The 20,244-nt window shown below is 45.5% G+C and overlaps 1 protein-coding gene across 2 annotated transcripts in view; it reads right to left on the reverse strand.

Moving 5' to 3' along the window:
- Window positions 1–20,244, reverse strand: part of ADAP1 (ArfGAP with dual PH domains 1) — a 69,707-nt gene that overhangs the window by 21,702 nt on the left and 27,761 nt on the right. For both annotated transcript variants that reach the window (XR_014518923.1, XM_083474491.1), the window contains exons 5-6: window positions 3,513–3,625; window positions 246–392 (exon numbers count right to left, since the gene is read on the reverse strand). Coding sequence is in view for 1 of the 2 variants with exons in the window: in XM_083474491.1 (XP_083330617.1) it covers window positions 246–392; window positions 3,513–3,625 (260 nt within the window). In the remaining variant the exon portion in view is untranslated. The remainder of the gene's footprint in view (window positions 1–245; window positions 393–3,512; window positions 3,626–20,244) is intronic.

Raw genomic sequence — 20,244 nt, forward strand, 5'->3', positions numbered from 1 at the left:
ATTGAAATCATATGCTGAATATGCACCTCTTTATCCTGTTCATTGAAAAGCAGGTAAGAAATCATCATCGCTGTCACAATATGGCGATGGTACAAAGCTGGGAGAGATGCCGTAGTTTCTTTGTTTGCACAAAAAACATGGGGAATGTGCAAGCCCCACCCATGGGTGCTCTCTACTGCCCTTTCCTTATGACACATGCAAGGCGGCTCTTACAGCAGCCTCCTTTCTTACTTCAGAGCTCCCACCTTGCCATCTTCATGGTAAACAAAGATGTTCCTTGTGCTGTTGTCTTTCAAGTACGTGATTTGCAGCCCGTGCGGGTTCCCGATTTTGGCAGGCTGGAAAGTGGCGTTCAGGTGCTCAATCTTCATGATTGCTTTGGGTTCTTTTGCCTGGGGGGGGGGGAGAAAGGAAACCGAGAGCAGTAAGAAGCCAAGGCAAAGGCAGCAAGCATGCTCTGCAAAACACAGGCCTTCAAAACAAAAGAGCACTTTTACTGAGAGTGCAGCCTTGATCCAGTAGCTCCAGGAAGGGCAAAGGGGGCCTGACCACACACATACACCCCAGAGAAAGTGTTCTGCCCCCCCCCCCCAAATAACTTGATAATGTACAGTGGTAAAGATGTAGAATCACAGAATTGTAGGGTTTGAAGGGACTCTGAGGGTCATCTAGTCCAACCCCCTGCAATGCATTCTATTATTCTATTGAAAAACACCCAGTATAACCTGAAACTCTGTTCTGCTTCACTGGAGATGCCACGAGTTGAATCTTCTACATGCAAAATGCATACAATTCTTATCAGTAATCTATGGTCCTTTCCCCTGGGAGATTCCCAGTTATTTGGTCTGTGGTTATGTACATGGCATACATTTAGAACATATGACTTCCACCTAAAGAATCCTGGGAACTATAGTTTACCCCTCAGAATTACAGTTCCCAGCACCTTTAACTAACTACAGGTCCCAGGATTCTTTGGGGGAAGTGATGTATGTGTTAGATGTATGGCACGAGTGCAGCCTAGGGCACCGGCTCAAATGCCTAAGTCAATTAAAAAATGCAAATAAGTAGGCTAGGCCAACAATCAGTTAAATGAAATATGGATTCACCAACATGGAACTTTAAATTGTGCTTTTATATCAAATTTCCTTTTCTGCGTATACTGTAATGTTTTACTGTTGCTATGGCCATTGGCTAAAGCGAATAAAGTTTTATATATCTATCTACACGGAACAGTTCCCTTTATTATGGTAGATGAGATCAACACCACAGCCAGTCTTTTGAAATAGCTGGGGGAGGGGGAATCCACCCATCTTCCACACCCAGTTAGATAGCAATGGTTCATGATGAAGTGCCGTAGACTCTCACTTCCCCAAGGGTCAAGACGGCTTCAGCCCCATATGAAAGAAAGAGCAGCAGCATCTTAGCACACTCACTGGGAAACCCCCTTTGACAAAGTAATCCAAATCATGTCTTCTTGAAAGCCATCAGCACCGATTTCAATGGGGCTTACTCCTAAGTAGGTGGGTGCAATAGTGCAGCCTGGAAATGCCCTGGAGAAAGGGCGGAAAAGGTGATTGTATCTAAAACTGGCTTCCTGGGAAAAGAGAACAGCTTGCAACATCACTATGGAACTCTGGAACCCTATGGAACACTATGGAACCCTCTTTCCCTGGTGCAACCACTCCTCCATTTTCCAGGGCATGGCCAACATGTGGCTTTCTTAAGAACAGGCTTTTTGGAGAAGTTGCATTCTGATTCTTGGTAGTGATGATGACTCCAGATTCCAGAGGCCCTTGGGCAGAACCAACTTGTGGGCGAACCCATGTGGAAGTCGGAAGGGCCAGAAACAAGACTTGACTCACCTAGCCTGTGTAACTACACCCATGACCAAGCCCAGGTAGGAGACCCTGCTGGATTAGACCAAAGGCATACCTAGTCCAGCATCATGGGAACTGTAGTTTCACCTTCACAGAGATACAATTCTCAGCAAGATACAGTTTCCAGGATTCCTGGAGGGGACTGGTGTGTTTCAAATGTGTGCTGGATGTGTTTCAGTGCATGCTGTGGATCTGTCCCTGCTTTTCCAGGAAGTCCACAAGCGTCACAGACTGGTTGGGCATAGAGGAGTGGTGGGAGCAACCAGCTGGGGAACCCCCAAGGGAAGAAGACTCAGAGTCTGGGCAGTGGTGGTGGAACAATGATGATTGGTCAGAGGGAGAAGAGGGAGCAGACTGGGAGGAGGAGGTTTAGGAAGGGGGGACAGGGCTTAGTGAGCTGGGAGAGTTTGTGGCAGAGAGCAGTCCAGAATCAGAGGCAGGAGCAGGAGAGGAGCAGGGCCAAGAGGCAGAGACGAGTCAGGCTGGTGAAGAGGCATGGGTGTCTCCTCTTCCTGCAGTGACAAGTTCCCCTCCCCTGCACACTTTTGCCTCTCGCCCCTCCCACCACCAGCACATGGACCCCAGAAGGTGGACCAGGTGGGGGTCTGGCCCTCGGTCCAAGGAAGGTTCCTCCCCCCTGCCTTTCACTGCTGCTTCCCCGTGTTGGGTTTTAGATTGGAAGTTCCTTGGGGCTGAGACCTTCCTTGGCGTGCTCCGTACAACGGCACAGCCCCCGATGGTGCTACGTAAGTGATAAAATGAGGTAGCAAGGTGTTGGCGAATAAGCATCACTAGTCTCGTCCCTACCAGAGAGGAGTGGCAAACCAAGCTGATGGACTATGGCGAGATGGCAAAGCTGACTGGAAAACTCAGAAACCAAGAGGATAAAAACTTTATAAAAGGATGGGGGCGGGAATTATAAGTTAATTAGGAGACCACTGTAAGCAATTAATATAGAGATACCATATGAAGATATTTGAAAGCAAGCAGGGGGAGTTATTATGGGGACCAGAAGAGGAAGTTGAGGGAAGTTGTGGGGAGGGGACTGGGGAAATGTATCTTGTTGAGTTTGGTGATCTGATATGTTATAATGTGATAAAAATGTAAAATCCAATTTTTTATATATAAAGATTAATAACAGGAGACCACTGTAAGCAGATGGAAACAAGAGCAGGATTTTGACTCACTTGTAGTGTAAAAAATTATTATGGACAATATGGTTTGATATAAAAACTGGAGTATGGATGAAGATGCAGTTGTAGATGTTTAATTTGAGACCCCATGGGGGGGATGGGGGGAAGTCTCGAGATACGTTTTTACTAGTTTGTGCTTATTTATACTTTGCATTTGTAAAACCAATACAAATGATTTTTTTAAAAAGAAGAAGCAACGGGAGCCTTGTGGCCCCATTACGTGACCTGCTAGCAGTGGCGTAGCGTGGGGGGTGCAGGGGGGGCCGGCCGCACCGGGCGCAACATCTGGGGGTTAGGGTTAGGGGGCGCAAATCCACGGGTTAGGGGGCGCAAATTACTTGCCTTGCCCCGGGTGCTGACAACCCACGCTACGCCACTGCCTGCTAGCTATTCAAAACTGAAAAAAGGACCAGCCCCTTAGACCCAACCCCCGTTCTCTTACGTCATTTTTGTTGTAATACTTCAGGGCACCTTCCCGTTCTGAAAGCACGAATTTCCTGCTCAAGAACTGCCCGTTGTCACGGCCCCTCTTCCAGAGAAATCCTTCCCGGTACCCTACGGAGGAAGAGAACAACAACGGAGAAATATAGTCTTCCCATGGCAACTTTTTGAAACTGTTTGAAAAACAGAGGGACGGGGAATAGTTTGATGTTTTAATTTGTTGGAAGCCGCCCAGAGTGGCTGGGGCAACCCAGTCAGATGGGCGACATATAAACGAATTATTATTATTATTATTATTAGCCTTTTTTTGGCACTGAGGTGGTTGCCACAATGTCTCCCTCTGGCTAGATGTCAGATCCTCGTTTGCTGCTCTGATCTTTTGGCGCTGGGCAAATGTGGAGACCCAAACTTAAGAACAGGAAAAGGAGAGCCTGAGAGGAGCATCCGTAGGAGGAAGCAGCAATCTACTTAAGATATTATGCATAGGTTAAGTCCAGTTAAAGGTGACTATGGGGTTGCAGCGCTCATCTCACTTTCAGGCCATGGGAGCCAGCGTTTGTCCACAGACAGCTTTCCGGGTCATGTGGCCAATGTGACTAAACCACTTCTGGCACAACAGAACACCGTGACAGAAACCAGAGCACACGGAAACACCGTTTACCTTCCCGCTGCAGTGGTATCTATTTATCTACTTGCACTGGCGTGCTTTCGAACTGCTAGGTTGGCAGGAACTGGGACAGAGCAATGGGAGCTCACCCTGTCACGGGGATTCGAACCACTGACCTTCTGATTCTCAAGCCCAAGAGGCTCAGTGGTTTAGACCGCAGGACTAGGGTCTTAGGAATCTGTGCAATTTCATTTAGAGGTAGCCAAGGCAACAGCAGACAGATCCAGGATGAAGCTTTCACTCCTTCCACTGGCTTTAACAAGAATTGCCGCAACAAAGCCATTAAGCAAATTGTATTCTGGTCATTTCCATAAGTATGTTAACAGTTTAGCCTGTCACATTCCATTTGTAAATATCAGGGTGGTGGTGGGGGAACTATCCATAGCTTGCTTTGGGAAAGAGCTGCAGCTCAACAGAAGAGCAACTGCTTTGCTTGCACAAGGTCCCAGATCCAATCCCTGGCTTCTCCAGACCCCTGCCAGTAATCCGGGAGAGCTGCTGCCAGCCAGTGTTGACAATACTGATCTAGGTGGACCAATGCACTGACTCTGCATAAGGCAGCTTCCGATACGATATGATACGATACGATAATCTTTATTGTCATTGTCCTATACAGAACAACAAAATTGAAAAAATGATATAAGACATTCAAAAACCAACAAGCCTGCTATCGCAGCTATCCCAACCTGGTTAGCCCCCTAAAAACTCTGATACCCCATTTTAAAATACAATATACTCCCATAGAGACTCCTTACACTGTGTTTAAAACCAAAATCGCATTTGGATAGAAACTGTTTCTCAGGCGGTTAGTCCTAGTCTTTATAACCCTGTACCTTCTTCCAGAAGGCAGAAGGTGAAAGAGATCATTTCCGGGGTGCGCACTATCCTGCACTATCTCTGCAGCTTTCTTATGGCACCTGGAAGCATAGATTTGATCCAAGGTGGGAAGAGTGCACCCAATTATTCTCTCCGCAGTCTTTACAACCCTGGACAGCATTGTTCTTTCCCTGACCATGCAGCTCCCAAACCACACACACAGACCATAAGTTAATACACTCTCCACAGTACAATGGTAAAATGCCATCAATAGGTCCTTTGAGAGATTGTTTTTCCGGAGGATTCTCAGAAAATATAACCTCTGCTGTGCTCTCTTCATCAGGTCTTTGCTGTTTTCTCCCCAGGTTAGATCATCTCTCAACTCCATTCCATGCTTTTCTTGCAGAAAACGGCAAAGCTCAGCTCAGAAAATTAGCACTTCCCCAGCTTTGGAAAGGTGGTGGAAGGGCTCTAGGACTTTGCCAGAGCCTCACACTGCCTTCCCAAAGCCTGGCACCTCACTTATCTGGTTTTGGGAAAGCAGCATGAGCAGAGAGAGAGAGAGAGAGAGAGAGAGAGAGAGAGAGAGAGAAATTTTGGCCTCCCTCCCACACCCATTCAACAAGGCAGTGTGCGGCCCGCAGGTTCCATGTTGATGTACTCTTGTGGCCCACTTGGTAGGAAAAGTTGGGCCGCCCTGAGTTTGGGTGCTGGACTAAGACTGGGAAGACCCAGGTTCAAATCCAGCTCCACCCGTGAAGCATCTTGGGAAATCTTAGAAGAGAAGAGTTTGGATTTGATATCCCGCTTTATCACTACCCTAGGGAGTCTCAAAGCGGCTAACATTCTCCTTTCCCTTCCTCCCCCACAATAAACACTCTGTGAGGTGAGTGAGGCTGAGAGACTTCAGAGAAGTGTGACTGGCCCAAGGTCACCCAGCAGCTGCATGTGGAGGAGCGGAGACGCGAACCCGGTTCACCAGATTATGAATCTACTGCTCTTAACCACTACACCACACTGGCTCTCTTAATCTTAGGCCAGTGACACACCTTCTCCTCTCACACACCCACATGCACACACAACTACAGTTCCCAGGATTCTTGGGGGGGGGACCATGGCTGCTTAAAGTGGAGCAGTCCTGCTTTAAATGCATAGTGCAGATGAGGCCCTTAGCAACATTCTGATGGTCCCACTCTTCATTTGGTTCTCCCAGCCACTCCAATTTTACCCTCACAACAACCTTGTGGGGTAAGTAAGGCTGAGAGGGCGTGAGCACCTGGGATAACAGAGTTGTGGGTTCGAGTCCCACATTGGGCAAAAAGATTCATGCATAGCAACGGCTTGATCCTTGTGGTCCTTTCCAACACCACAATTCTGTGATTCTGTGGTTCTGTGACTGGCCCAAGGTCACTCAGTGAGTTTCATGGGTGGGGATTTGAACCCGAGTCCAACCCTCTACCCACCACACCACACTGACATTTATCAGAATAGGCTCTTTAAAATATGGCATACGTCAGTGAAAGACTCGTTGAGCCACCCGGCTGAATACTTCCAGGAGAAAAAACTGCTTGCTGTTTTGTTATTCGAGGAAGTGAACTGTTAAAAGACTCCAAAACTGTCAAAGCTCAGGAAGCATGACTGTCAGCTCTTGAGCAAGCCTGATGGTTTAATCAACCATATCCTCCAGGCATCGCTTGTGTACCTGTCTGTTTTCTGTCAGCCTTCCCGAGGGAGAACTTCATCAGCCTCCTTGTGATCTATCATGTACGATGCAACATGGAATTAAGCAGTATTCCACACTCGAATCACAGAGGCTTGGCAGGTAAAGTGAGAAGGAGGCCACCGATAATAATTTGGGCCCCTCAAAAGTCAAGAAAATATGACCTGTTTTGTATCTGACATGTGTGGAAGGAGGAGTCACTTCCTGTTTTAGCTTCATATATTAGCTGTGATTCCTGCATTGCCAGGGGGTAGACTGGATAAGCCTTGAGGTTCCCTTCCAACACTGTCATTCTGCAGAGTGCCTGAGTGGTAGATCTCAAATGCTGGGGAATGTTCATTCCGGAGGAGACATTTCAGAAGAAGAAGAAGAAGAAGAAGAAGAAGAAGAAGAAGAAGAAGAAGAAGAAGAAGAAGAAGAAGAAGGAATCATTTTCTTCTCAGATTCTCAAAAGCAAGCCATCATAAATATGGATTAGTGGGTGGAGGAGACATTCAATTCAGTTCACATTTTAAAAAAATAAGCATTCACCCTCCTCCCAGTTTTGTGGCGCAGTTCTCCAAGTAATAAGTGCAAAAATGCATTTGCTAGATGCTGCTGTGTGCTTTGTCGCGGTGTTGTCCCAAATCAAAACCACTCCTTTTGATGGGAAGGGTGATCCTAATAATAATAATAATAATAATAATAATAATAATAATAATAATACAGTGGTACCTCTGGTTGCAAACCGGAGGCCCATTCGCAACATGAAAGGAACGCAACCCGCAACAGTGCATCTGCGTGCTCACGGGTTGCAATTCACCACTTCTGTGCATGTGCATGATGTTATTTTGCACGTCTGCGCATACGTGAGTGGTGAAACCCAGAAGTAACCCTTTCCGGTACTTCTGGGTCGCCGCAGGACGCAACCTGAAAAAACATAACATGAAGCAAACATAACACGAGGTATGACTGTAATAATAATAATAATAATAATAATAATAATAATAATACTACAGTGGTACCTCGGGTTACATACGCTTCAGATTACATACGCTTCAGGTTACAGACTCCGCTAACCCAGAAATAGTGCTTCATATTCAGAACTTTGCTTCAGGATGAGAACAGGAATCGTGCTCTGGCGGCGCGGCAGCAGCAGGAGGCCCCATTAGCTAAAGTGGTGCTTCAGGTTAAGAACAGTTTCAGGTTAAGTACAGACCTCCGGAACGAATTAAGTTCTTAACCCGAGGTACCACTGTACTACTAATAATAATAATATTAAAGTTTTTCTTTTGTGTAACAAAAAAATGAGTGAGTATGGGACCAAAATGTATGGGAAACCACCCTATTAGAAAAGCTAACCAACAAACTCAAACTAGCAGAGGGGCAAGCAAAGGAGGATACCTTCACCCTTTATCACATATACAACACAACTACACAAGGGGTCAAAGAAGGTGGGGAAGGTGTGCGAATCATTTTAAAACCCATGCACCATATTTGCCTTTCAACAACTTTGGCGCTCCACTTCTCAGAAGGAAGCAACCCGCTACTTCACCTCCCAAATCTCAGCCAATTGGAGCTGAGGAAAGCATGTTGACAGGTTTGGAAAGCAGACTAGGAAGGTTTTCAAGATGATGTCATAGGTATGGAGCCAGGTGCGAGTCAGGTGCATTTCTGTTTTTGTTCCGAAAAAGCAAATTCCCCACCACACACCGAACACTAGAGGAAGCAAGAAGCTGAATGGACACAAAGCATTTTGGGCTCCTAGCTCACACTCTTTTCCAAGGGTGGTTTCTCCATAGGAGTTGGCAGTTCTTATCTACTATACAGCGATGATTCATTTATGAATGCCCCCCACCCCTGCTGCAAAAATTAAAAAACCACCCGGGGAACACTTTTAAGAAGATTTTCAATCTGTGACAAAACATTACCTGCCTGGAGGTGAAGGTGAAGAAGAGGAGGTTCTGGCCACAAAGTAAAAGGTGTTTTGACATGGTTTGAGTAATTTAACTGTAGAAATTGGGAGCATTCTACCTTCATCTAATTTGTGTACCTGCTGTCTTTGCCACTGCCTGCCATTTAAGGGCTTAATAAATGCTTACACCTAGCATGTCCAATTCCCCTTGCCATCCTTCTTCAAGCTGCACATTATCAACTTCCCAACTGCACATTTTTTGTCCAATTGCACAATTAAAAAAAAAATCCCTGGTACAAGCAATAGCTGGTGGAAGACCTCTCCTTTTAAGGCTTAAAGGAGAAAATGACTGGGGGGGGGGGGGGGAGATCTGTAACAAATTTCCAGCCCTTATAGAATTGTTTCCCTTTGCATCACAGCCAAAGGAACATTTTGAAAGGAAGGATTGATAGCTTTTGCTTCCCAGGCGCTGGAAATCAATACAGTGAAATACAGCCAGCAACCAAAGTGTCTTTCTCGCTAAACTATCAGACAAAAGCTTGGTAAAATGCTCATGGCCTCTCTTCGCTTGTGAAAAAGAAGCAGGCATCTCCCCCATTCAAGTGCTGCTGGATTTTATTTATTTTTATTTCTGGAAATATTGGTGCACCACTGCTCATTAAAAACAAAACCAAAGCGGTCTGTGTCAACCATATGCATATGCAATAAAAACAGTGTAAACGTTTAAAATTGGAGATCCACTAACCATTACATACACATACTCTCCAACATTTATCCAATGAAAATAGGTACGTCCTATTCCATTATCAAGAACACGGGTGGCACTGTGGGTTAAACCACAGAGCCTAGGACTTGCCAATCAGAAGGTCGGCAGTTCGAATCCCCACAACGGGGTGAGCTCCCGTTGCTCGGTCCCCACTCCTGCCAACCTAGCAGTTCGAAAGCACGTAAAAAGTGCAAGTAGATAAATAGGTACCGCTCCGGCGGGAAGGTAAACGGCGTTTCTGTGCGCTGCTCTGGTTTGCCAGAAGCGGCTTAGTCATGCTGGCCACATGACCTGGAAGCTGTATGCTGGCTCCCTCGGCCAATAAAGCAAGATGAGCGCCACAACCCCAGAGTCGGTCATGACTTTACCTTTTATTCCATTATTATTATTATTATTTTATTATTTATGCCTCAGCCATCTGACAAGGTTGTACCAGCCACTCTTGGTGCCTTCCAACATATATAACAAAATAACGAAACATTAAACATTGAAAAACTTCCCTATACAGGGCTGTCTTCAGATGGCTCAGGGATCAGATGACTCCACACCCTCCAATATTTCTCCAATGAAAATAGGGATGCCTTAAGGAAAAACACGACATTCCGGGATAAAATAAGAAACTGGGACCCTTTTGCAAATCTGGGACTGTCCCTGGAAAATAGGGACATGGGTGGCGGGTCGGCAGATAGATGTTATCTTAACAACCTGCACAAGCTTGGCAACATAGAGCCGGCATTTATAGGTTGTAGCAGAAGGTGTCTGCTGATGAGCCTTGCCAGCTCAGGGGATGAATTCAGTGACTGGGTGGTCTCTAAGGTACCTTGGACCTAAGTTGCTCAGACGTCTGTAAACCAAAACAGGCAACCCCTGATTTGCACAGGATGCTTTCTGGGTCATTGTGCATGACAGTGGAGCATGCATAAGTCCACTCTGCCCCGTGGCTTGTTCATTTATCAACTAGTCATCCACACTTACGATACTCCAGTTTCCCAGTTTCCCTTCACAGGTCTCAAGGCCATGTACCATATTTTTTGCTCTATAAGACACACCTTTTCCCTCCTAAAAAGTAAGGGGAAATGTGTGTGCATCTTATGGCGCGAATGCAGGCTGTGCAGCTATCCCAGAAGCCAGAACAGCAAGAGTGATTGCTGCGCAGCGCTCCCCCTTGCTGTTCTAGCTTCGGGGATAGCCCCTCAGTCCCTTCCCCCACCTCCCGGAAAAGCCCCCCCTCTTGGGGGCTTTTCCCCAAGCAGTGAGAAGGGCAGCCCATCAGTGATGGGCTGTCCTTCTCCCTTCTCGGGGAAAAGCCTGCAAGCGCTGCACACATGCTCCACGTGGCTCGTGAAAGGGAGTGCTGAGCAGAGCCTGGGATGCCTACAGGCTCTGCTCAGCGCTCCCTTCAAAGAATATTTTTTTTCTTGCATTCCCCGTCTAAAAACTAGGTGTGTCTTATGGTCAGGTGCATCTTATGGAGTGAAAAATACAGTGTATGTTGTTCTCTCCCTTCCCATTTTGCACTCAGAACAGCCTTGCAAGGTAGGTTAGACTGAGCTATGTTTCGGAAGTAGCCTATGACAACCGGTTGCCGAGGACCACATGCAGGGAGAGTGATGTTGCTCTCATGCTCTGCTTGTTGGCTCCCCATGGGCATCCGGTTGGCCACTGTGAGAACAGAATGCTGGACCAAATGGGCCTCAGCATGACCCAGAAGGACTCTTCTGATGTTAAGTGCTGACTTGCTCCCTCATCCAGCGTCTTGTTAAATAATGCAAATAGTTTTCCTCTGCAGGCGAAATTGCTGGGATAGATGCTATCTGGTACACCAACAATTTCAAGGTGAAAACTGTCTGTGAGCAGCGGGGTAGAGGAGTGGGGAAAGGCGAATACCGTACAGATCTCTGCCCTATATTTTTTTTCCAGGGCTCTCATTAGCATCCCTGACAGAAGCCTTTCTGCAGCGCCCTGTCTGAAACTCTGCTTTGTCATCTGCAGTGCTGAAACATATACAGCCTTGCCTGCCCTTAGAGGGTGACCTAATTCCCTTGACTTTATCTCTTCAGCAGCCTCCAGCTCGAACACCTGGGTTGCTTTCTCCCTCTACCTTAAGTTCCTCTTCCACCTGCAAAAGGAGACCACCAGATAATTTGTGCGCCAGAGGCTACGGATGGTCCAGCTGGCTCATGGAAAGGCAGGACATTCCCACCTGCTGTGTTGAACCAAAGATGATCTGTTCCAAAAGCTTTGCTGATGTCATCTTGATAATCGAGATAACCCCCCAATTAACTGGCAGTTGTTGTAGCAGCAATGAGCTCAGGTGTGCTTATATTCAATTGCTTTGATATAAAGTAATTGGCTTGTTGTGATGTTAACCTTGGGATGCTGGACTGTGAGTCCAGAAAGGGGAGCTACCTGTAAGATTTTGGCTATTTGCCACCTATGCCCTCAACTGGTCAAGTGAATAGATGGGCAGTTCTGCACAAAGTATGCTGCTTTGTGTATAAATAATGTCTGCATGTTTGCTTGGGTGTGGACAAGCCATCTCCTTGCTACAGTGTTCGTCTGGCATCTGCAAAGGCAGGCTGTTTTGCTGTAAGTCTACACCTTTCTTTAATAAAGCATCTTTGTTTGGTATCCCTGCAGCCTCGTAATGCTGGTGATTGACAAAAGAGGTTTAAAGACTTTCTCAAGGCAAATCTTTAAAAATGTAGCATAAAATCCAACAACTGGGAAACACTGGCCTGCGAGCGCCTCACTTGGAGAACAGCCTTTACCAAAGGTGTCATGAGCTTCAAAGAAGCTTGAACTCAGGATGCAAGGGAGAAAAAGCTAAGAGGAAGGCACGCTTGGCAAATCCATACCGTGATCAACTCCCGCCCGGAAACCTATGTCCCCACTGTGGAAGGACATGTGGATCCAGAAATGGCCTCCACAGTCACTTGCAGACTCACTGTTAAAAGCGTGTTTATGGAAGACCATCTTATTTGGCTACGAGGGATCGCCAAAGAAGAAGAAGAAGATACCTGCACCAAACCACTCCCATAAGCCGGTGGATCAGGACACCTGGACATACTTGGGACTCAATGCAGCACACAGTTGTTCCGCCTGGCCTTTGGCTTAGAATCAATTTGATTCCCTACCTCCCTTTCTTTTTTCCTTTCTCCTCCTGTGAAGAGGCTGCATTTTAATGTTTTAATGTTGTATTTTAATCAACTTGTTTTTATTATTGGTTGTTAGCCACCCTGAGCCCGGTCTTGGCTGGGGAGGGCAGGGTATTATTATTATTATTATTATTATTATTATTATTATTATTATTACTATTATTTAGTCTGAGGTTATGGCACTCTCCTTAAAAGGGAAGTAAGAGTCCGGTCCTCATGGTTCTGAATTATATAGGAACCTAGGAAACTGGCTATGGTGCTGAGGGAGACTCCTGAGAGTCCCATGGACTGCAAGAAGATCAAACCTCTCCATTCTGAAGGAAATCAGCCCTGAGTGCTCACTGGAAGGACAGATCGTGAAGCTGAGGCTCCAATACTTTGGCCACCTCATGAGAAGAGAAGACTCCCTGGAAAAGACCCTTGGGAAAGATGGAGGGCACAAGGAGAAGGGGACGACAGAGGACGAGATGGTTGGGCAGTGTCATAGAAGCTACCAGCATGAGTCTGACCAAACTGCGGGAGGCAGTGGAAGACAGGAGTGCCTGGCGTGCTCTGGTCCATGAGGTCACGAAGAGTCGGACACGACTAAACGACTAAACAACAAGGAAACTGGCTTATACCAAATTAGACTGAATCAGACCAGTGATTCATCTAGCTTAGTACAGTCTACTCTACACTGACTGGCAGCAGGGTTTTGGGCAGGGGTCTCTCCCAACCGTACCTGGAGATGCTGACGATCACACCCAAGACCTTCTGCATGCTGGAAGCTGCACCCCCACTGAGCTACGGTCTTTCCCATGTTGGTGAAAGTGCTACATAAGGTTTGGTTCAGCCTTTCCCAATCTGATCCCTTCTTGATGTTTTGTACTACAGTAGGGATGGGGGAAGAACCTAGATCCAGCTTGCATTTAAAGGTGAATCCACCTAATGGGCATTCCCTTCAAAATTAATTCTCCAGCCAGGTAACGTGTATAAAGATGTAAAGTGTGCATAGGAGTGCATATAATAAGTGACATTAACATGTGAAATGCATTCTATTTGAGGAAAGCTCTGTGCAAAAATGTGTCTAGTAGGCAAAACAATACTGCACACAAAAACATGTATATTTGGGAAGATACACATTAAAATGCTGGTGAATTTTCATGCGGGTGTGTGTGTGTGTTTTAAATGGCAAACTAACGTGTAGAACTGAACTTAGGTTTAGAAAAACATGAGAAACCCAAACTGGCAGATTCGCCTGCCTCTAACTCAGACTCCCATCAGCCCCAGCCACAATGCCCAATGATCAGGGAGGATGGGAGCTGTAATAATAAAAAAAGGGGGGAGGAAACATCTGGAGGGCACCAGGTTGCAGATGGCAGCGGCTCCTCTGATCCCTTCCACTGCACCATATTTACGTGAGTTGCTAACCTGAGCCGCAGACGGAGGCCGCAGCTATTATCAGAGGAAGTGTTTTCTGCATTGACACGCGCACTGCTCTTTGACGGAAAAATAACAAACGCCTCCAGGCACCAGGCCTCCCCCTGGGAAGCGTGCGCTGGGCATTAGAGCCAGCTCCCTGGTGCCCAGGGAGGAGAAACTCAGCAGCCTCTCTGGATGACTCATTCCCCCTGCAAGACAGGATGATGTAATTGATGGAGGAGCCGTGAGTCCGCTTTGTGGCAAGCTCCCCTGCTGCCTGGGAAAAAGGCACCCTCCCCTCACCAGCCATGCAATTTTACTTCTGCATTGCCCAGAAGGGTAATTTCGGCCCTGGGTGCCAATCCCGACTGCGCTGATCTTTTCAGCTCCATGTCCCCCCATAAAACTTAACATTAAACAAGAAAAATGATATAGAGGAAGGAACTAAAGATATTTAAACCAAACGCTGAAGGATATAGTCCATGCACGACTGCTGCCCGTGTATACATTTTATTTCCGTCAGCGATTTCATCCCCTGGTGTGTATATAAGTTTTATTTATTGCCTCCATTTCTACCCAGCTTTTCCCATCTAAATGGGACACATCGCAGAGGCTAAGATTATGTCATAAAGATATACACCTCCAAATCTTTATTGCAGTCATAGACCAGCATACATATACACCTATAAATTAAAAAACACACACACACACCACTGTACAGTGCTGAACAAGAATGCATTGCAGGCAGCCTGACAAAAATATCAGCCTGTACAGCACTGTTTCTCCTCGTCCACAAAAGATATTCTATGAGCAGGGATGATGGAGGAATTTGCAATTTCCAATGCAAACTGACTGAGTGCAAAATTTCTGGCCTGTTGTGAACATCGGAATATAGTTATCCTTTGGATTTTGCTCTTTTCTGAATGGTGCAATATAGAAATGTGCCCTTTGGAAGAAAAGACAGGTGCAGATGTGCACACACACCTTAAATTGTACCCTTTTGTACAATGCGGGAAACAACAGCGACCGCTCTAATGTCAGAAACACACGCCAAGCAACTGCTGGGGTTACACCAGGGGTCAGGAAACCTTTTCAGCAGGGGGCCGGTCCACTGTCCCTCAGACCTTGTGGGGGGCCGGACTATATTTCGGAAGAAGAAAAATAGAACGAATTCCTATGCCCCACAAAGAACCCAGAGATGCATTTTAAATAAAAGGACACATTCTACCCATGTAAAAACACCAGGCAGGCCCCACGAATAACCCAGAGATGCATTTTAAATAAAAGGACACATTCTACTCATGTAAAAACATGCTGATTCTCGGACTGTCCATGGGCCAGATAGAGAAGGCGATTGGGTCAGATCCGGCCCCCAGCCCTACCCATGGTTTACACGGTTCAATGTGCATTTCAAGCACATGACTCGCCCCCACACAAAGAACCCCCGGTACTGCAGTTTGTTTAAGGGGGCTAGGAATTGTAGCTCTGTGAGGGTGAAACTACAGTTCCTAGTTTTCTTTGAAGGAGGCCCTGTGCTCTAAATGCACATTACGGATCTGCCTAATGTGTGACATTCACCAAAATGCTGCACTATATCCTTTTACCCTAGCACAGGGCGAGCCAATGCCTGCCAGACATTTTGGACTACAACTCCCATCAGCCCCCACCCAGAATGACCAATGACAGGGGGCAATGGGAGTACAGTGAGAGGGCTCCACATTGGCAGGAATTTTTCAATTTATTTTCACTTTTAATTTGTATACCGCCATTCTATATTACTATAGACAGGGCAGTTTGCAGCAACAAAATATACCACAAACAACACACACCTTATAATAACCTGATCCAATACAAAAAATAATAATAAAACATAACTTTAAAATGAACGGCTTATATTAAATAAAGTCATATTCAATAGAATATTGAATATTCAATAGAATATTGAATATTGTTGTTGTTGTTTAGTCGTTTACTCGTGTCTGACTCTTTCATGGTGTCACGAAGAGTCGGACACAACTAAGTGACTAAACAATAACAATATTCAATAATCTATTAGAATATAATAGTACACAATAAAATTAACTCATAAAACACCAGCAAGTAATAATGAAACAGAAATTCCCTATTAACAATTACAATAAATAATTACTAAGCTATGATCAATAAAAATAAGGGCAAATCACAATACATGAAGTACCGCAATACATTGAAATACCATGTAAAAGAATCAAAGACAGACAACTTATATACTTATTTTTAAAATATTGGGGTTTTTTTAAAAAAAAAATCCTGAACTCCTCTTCTTCCTTCTCGACTGCTTCTGCTATTCTTAATATTCTTAATATTCTCCTCTGGGAGAAGCTAATTGTTCAGCTGGACTTGACTGAAAGTGGGGGAGATGAGACTCCCCCCCTTTCTTTACTCCTGTACATGGCTTCAACCAGCCAGGATTTTATGAACTGCTATAGGATCAAGCACAGGGATCCCCTCTCCCCTTCTCCATTTTGCTTTCCCAACTGAAACTCAACATTCAGAGGCTCCTGAAGACATCTGTGCATGCTCTGCACTTATTAGGCTGGCTGGGTAATGCCCAATTGGATGTTTCTGTTTCCTAAACTTCTGACTGTCTCAAGATCCATCCGAGAAAGTTGACCCCTTCCTCTCACTTCCCACTGGCCCTGGTACGGTTCCAATCCTGCCGGCACGTCAGCATTAGCAGGAACAGAGGGGTTTTGGCACAACACGTCAGGGGTTTGCTTTTCTGAAAGCAGACAAGACTCGGGGCAAGGGCTCCAGTGGCAATAAAAGTGCTCCCTCATCCTACGCTAGCTGCTTAATATTCCCACAAGCTCCCTTCTTGTTTGTTGTTGTTGTCCTTTAGAACAAAGGGCGGACAGAACCGCCGAGGCCTGGCCCAGCTTTGCACAGCCAAGGAATGAAACAAGGGTCTGTGCGCTAGATCATACGGACACAATGGGAAACCATAAATGCCAAAGTTCTTGTTGGGCCGCACGCCGTGAAAGATGTTGTGTGTTTCCCAACACAACCCTCGAGGCCCTGAATGCCACCAGCCGCCATGTACCCAGCTGTGCCATTTCCAGTCCTGCACCCACCATTTTGTTAACAATAGTATTACTGTTCCGTCTGTCAGCGGGATGGAAGACTGAAACTGCTTGCTATTGGAATGGCATGTGAAAGATGAAGAGGTTAAGTCAGCAGTGATACATTGGGCTAAAGACTTGGGTTACAGTATACAATTAGAAGATTGGGAAAAGCTGTGGAAAGAAGGTATAAACTTTACAGCGTGTAATGCTTTGAAAGAAAACATACAGTCGTACCTCATGTTATGTCTGCTTCATGTTACTTTCTTTCAGGTTATGTTCCGCGGCAACCCAGAAGTACCGGAAAGGGTTACTTCCGGGTTTCGCCGCTTGCGCATGAGCAGAAGCACAAAATGACATCACGCACATGTGCAGAAGCGGCGAGTCACAACCCGCGCATGCGCAGACGCGCCGCTGCGGGTTGCGCTCTTTTCATGTTGCGAACAGGCCTCCGGAATGGATCCTGTTCGCAACCAGAGGTACTACTGTAACGAAAATGATGTATAGATGGTACATAACACCAGTAAAGTTAGCCAAAATGTATAAAGTAAGCAATAAATGTTGGAAATGTAAAGAAAAAGAAGGTACCTTTCACCATATGTGGTGGGCTTGTAAGAAAGTAAAATGCTTCTGGGAAATGATATATAATGAGATGAAGAAAATGTTGTAATATACATTTGTGGGGAAAAACCAGAAGCATTTTTACTTGGTATTGTAGGTACAGAAGTTAATAGACAGGATAAAAACTTGTTTTTATACGCAACTACAGCAGTGAGAGTACTATTAGCCCAACGATGGGAACAGGAAGAATTACCAACGAAGGAGGAGTGGCAAATAAAACTGATGGAGTATGCAGAACTGGCAAAGTTGACTGGGAGAATTCGGAACCAGAAAGACCAGGACTTCCTTAAGGATTGGAAGGAATATATGATTTATTTGAAAGGCAATTGCATTAATGTAACATCGCTTGTAGGTTTACAATAAGTTTTGTAAGGAGGACTATATAAATTATTGTAAAATGATTTAGGAAGGAAATCATTAGGAAACGAAGTTTAAAAGCATTAATTATAACAATAAAATGCAAGATCAGATAACAAATTTGAAAATCACTAGACAGGATTGACGGAAGTCTCAGGCTATAAAAGCCAAAATGAGGATGATGTGATGTGAAGTTTTGTTTGGAAAATATATGCAAAAACTAATAAAAATGATTAAAAAGGAAGACTGAAACTGCAGCAAAGACAGCGGGTTCTTTTGCATGTTTTGCGCCCAAAGCAAGGCAATAAGTGTGTGGGGTGCCTGGAATCTTCAGCCCCATCTTGACCTCCTTCTAGCACTTTGGATCAGGGTCTACTCAGATTGGGCCCCACCAGCACAGTCAGGGCCAGATTTAGCTTTGATGAGGCCCTAAGCTACTGAAGGTAATGCGGCCCTTTATATGTCCAGCTGTCCTTTGTCAACAACAAATTGTCACTTTTTTGTGTGTTGAGTATATGCTATATGGTAATTTATGGACCTAATAGGCATCTAAAGCCATCTGCACATGTTGCCGTGCAACCAGTCCATGCAGAATGTAGGCACCCTATATATAGAAATGAGCAAACCAGGGATATTTTAGGGAGCAAGCTAGCAGGTGGGGCCCATTATTTACATCATAGGAGCCTACACAATAGAAAACACTGTTGCTGTATGTAGGTTTTATTTTATTTGTTTTTTATCTTATATTTTGGAAATGTACATCCAGTGTTTTTTCCCCTTTAATTTTTTTTTGGGGGGGCCCCCATGAGAATGGGGCCCTAAGCTATAGCTTGTTTAGCTTATACGTAAATCCAGCACTGCATGGTACATTTAGAGCTGCATCATATCGCTTTCAATAGCCGCAGGCTTCTCCTCCCCCCCCCCCCCCCCGCGAATCCTGGGAATTGTAGTTTGTTACACTACACACACAAAGCAAATGTTCTACCCCTGAGCTACAGAACTGGAACAGTGTCAAAGAGCCTCGTGGCACCTTAAAGACTAACAAGCTTACGGCACCAGCTTTTTATGGGCTTGTGGCATAATAAATAAAGTTTATGTTCTAATATATCAAAGACACTTTGATGGCTTTTGCTGCTGGAGACTAAAAATGGCTGCCCCTCTGGAATTTTTTTAAAGGAGTTGAAAGTAGGACAACAAAAGCATCACTGACTGTGGCACAGATTTATTTTGTCCTCTGGTGAAACAATCAGCCTTCTTTCCAAGCACCTCAGCTCTCTGAAGAACAAACTGTGATTTTTCCCAAGTCGCAGTTCCCTGCCATCAGAGGGCCACCTGGGAACATCCACACTATGCGTCTGAAGCACTCTTGCAGCACTTCAACCGTCATGGCTTCCCCCAAAGCATCCTGGGAATTGTAGTTTGTGAAGGGGCTGACCTCACGGGCCAGCACTTCCCAGCACCCTTCACAAACTACAGTTCCCATGATGTTTGGGGGGAAAGCCATTATGACCGATGAAGTCATATATGAGAGCTTCAAATGTAGGGCAAGGTTGTGACCCTAGGCAAATGGGTGAAGCCTTTTCACTTCTGGCCTCAAAACACCCAAACAAACAAACAAAAGCCCTTTATGCATAGGGAGCATCTATGCCCCTCCATGGCCTCCAGTTTTATGGTTAAGAATGTTAGTAGAACCTTGTTGGATCAGATCAAAGTTGCCATTCGTATACCTTCAGGAAGCCTGGAACATGAGCACAACAGCCTTCCTCCACGGTTGCCATCTTTCCACACACACACACACACACACACACACACACACACCCCATCCAGGCCTTGCCTCACCCCATACGTTAAACGGCCCCAAATAGGGAAGGTACTCCAAATAAATTTAAGGTTTCAATTGTCTTCTTCTGCCCAGTGTTCAAGGGTCTATAGCTCAGACTGGGAGAAGCCTCCCCTACACAAATAGGGCTCTTGTGGTTTTCTTTGCTCGCCACTTCGTCTGCTTGAGACAAAAATAAAATGGTCTAGAGCGATGACACTGTGGTATGTCAACAGAAATATATGGCCTCAGAGTAAAGGCAAGACTATTTATGGTGCACACACTTTCTGGTTTTTATATACTTATTGGAACCTCAGTGTGAGGAAGAAAAACTGCAGTCCATGACCTTCCTAAGAAAAAAAGAGTCTTTGCAGCAGTGACATCAGCGAGATTTGCAGGGCGTCTGAAGGGGA

This window comes from Podarcis liolepis (genome assembly GCF_965112155.1).
Source record: "Podarcis liolepis genome assembly, chromosome: 14".
Taxonomy (NCBI): domain Eukaryota; kingdom Metazoa; phylum Chordata; class Lepidosauria; order Squamata; family Lacertidae; genus Podarcis; species Podarcis liolepis.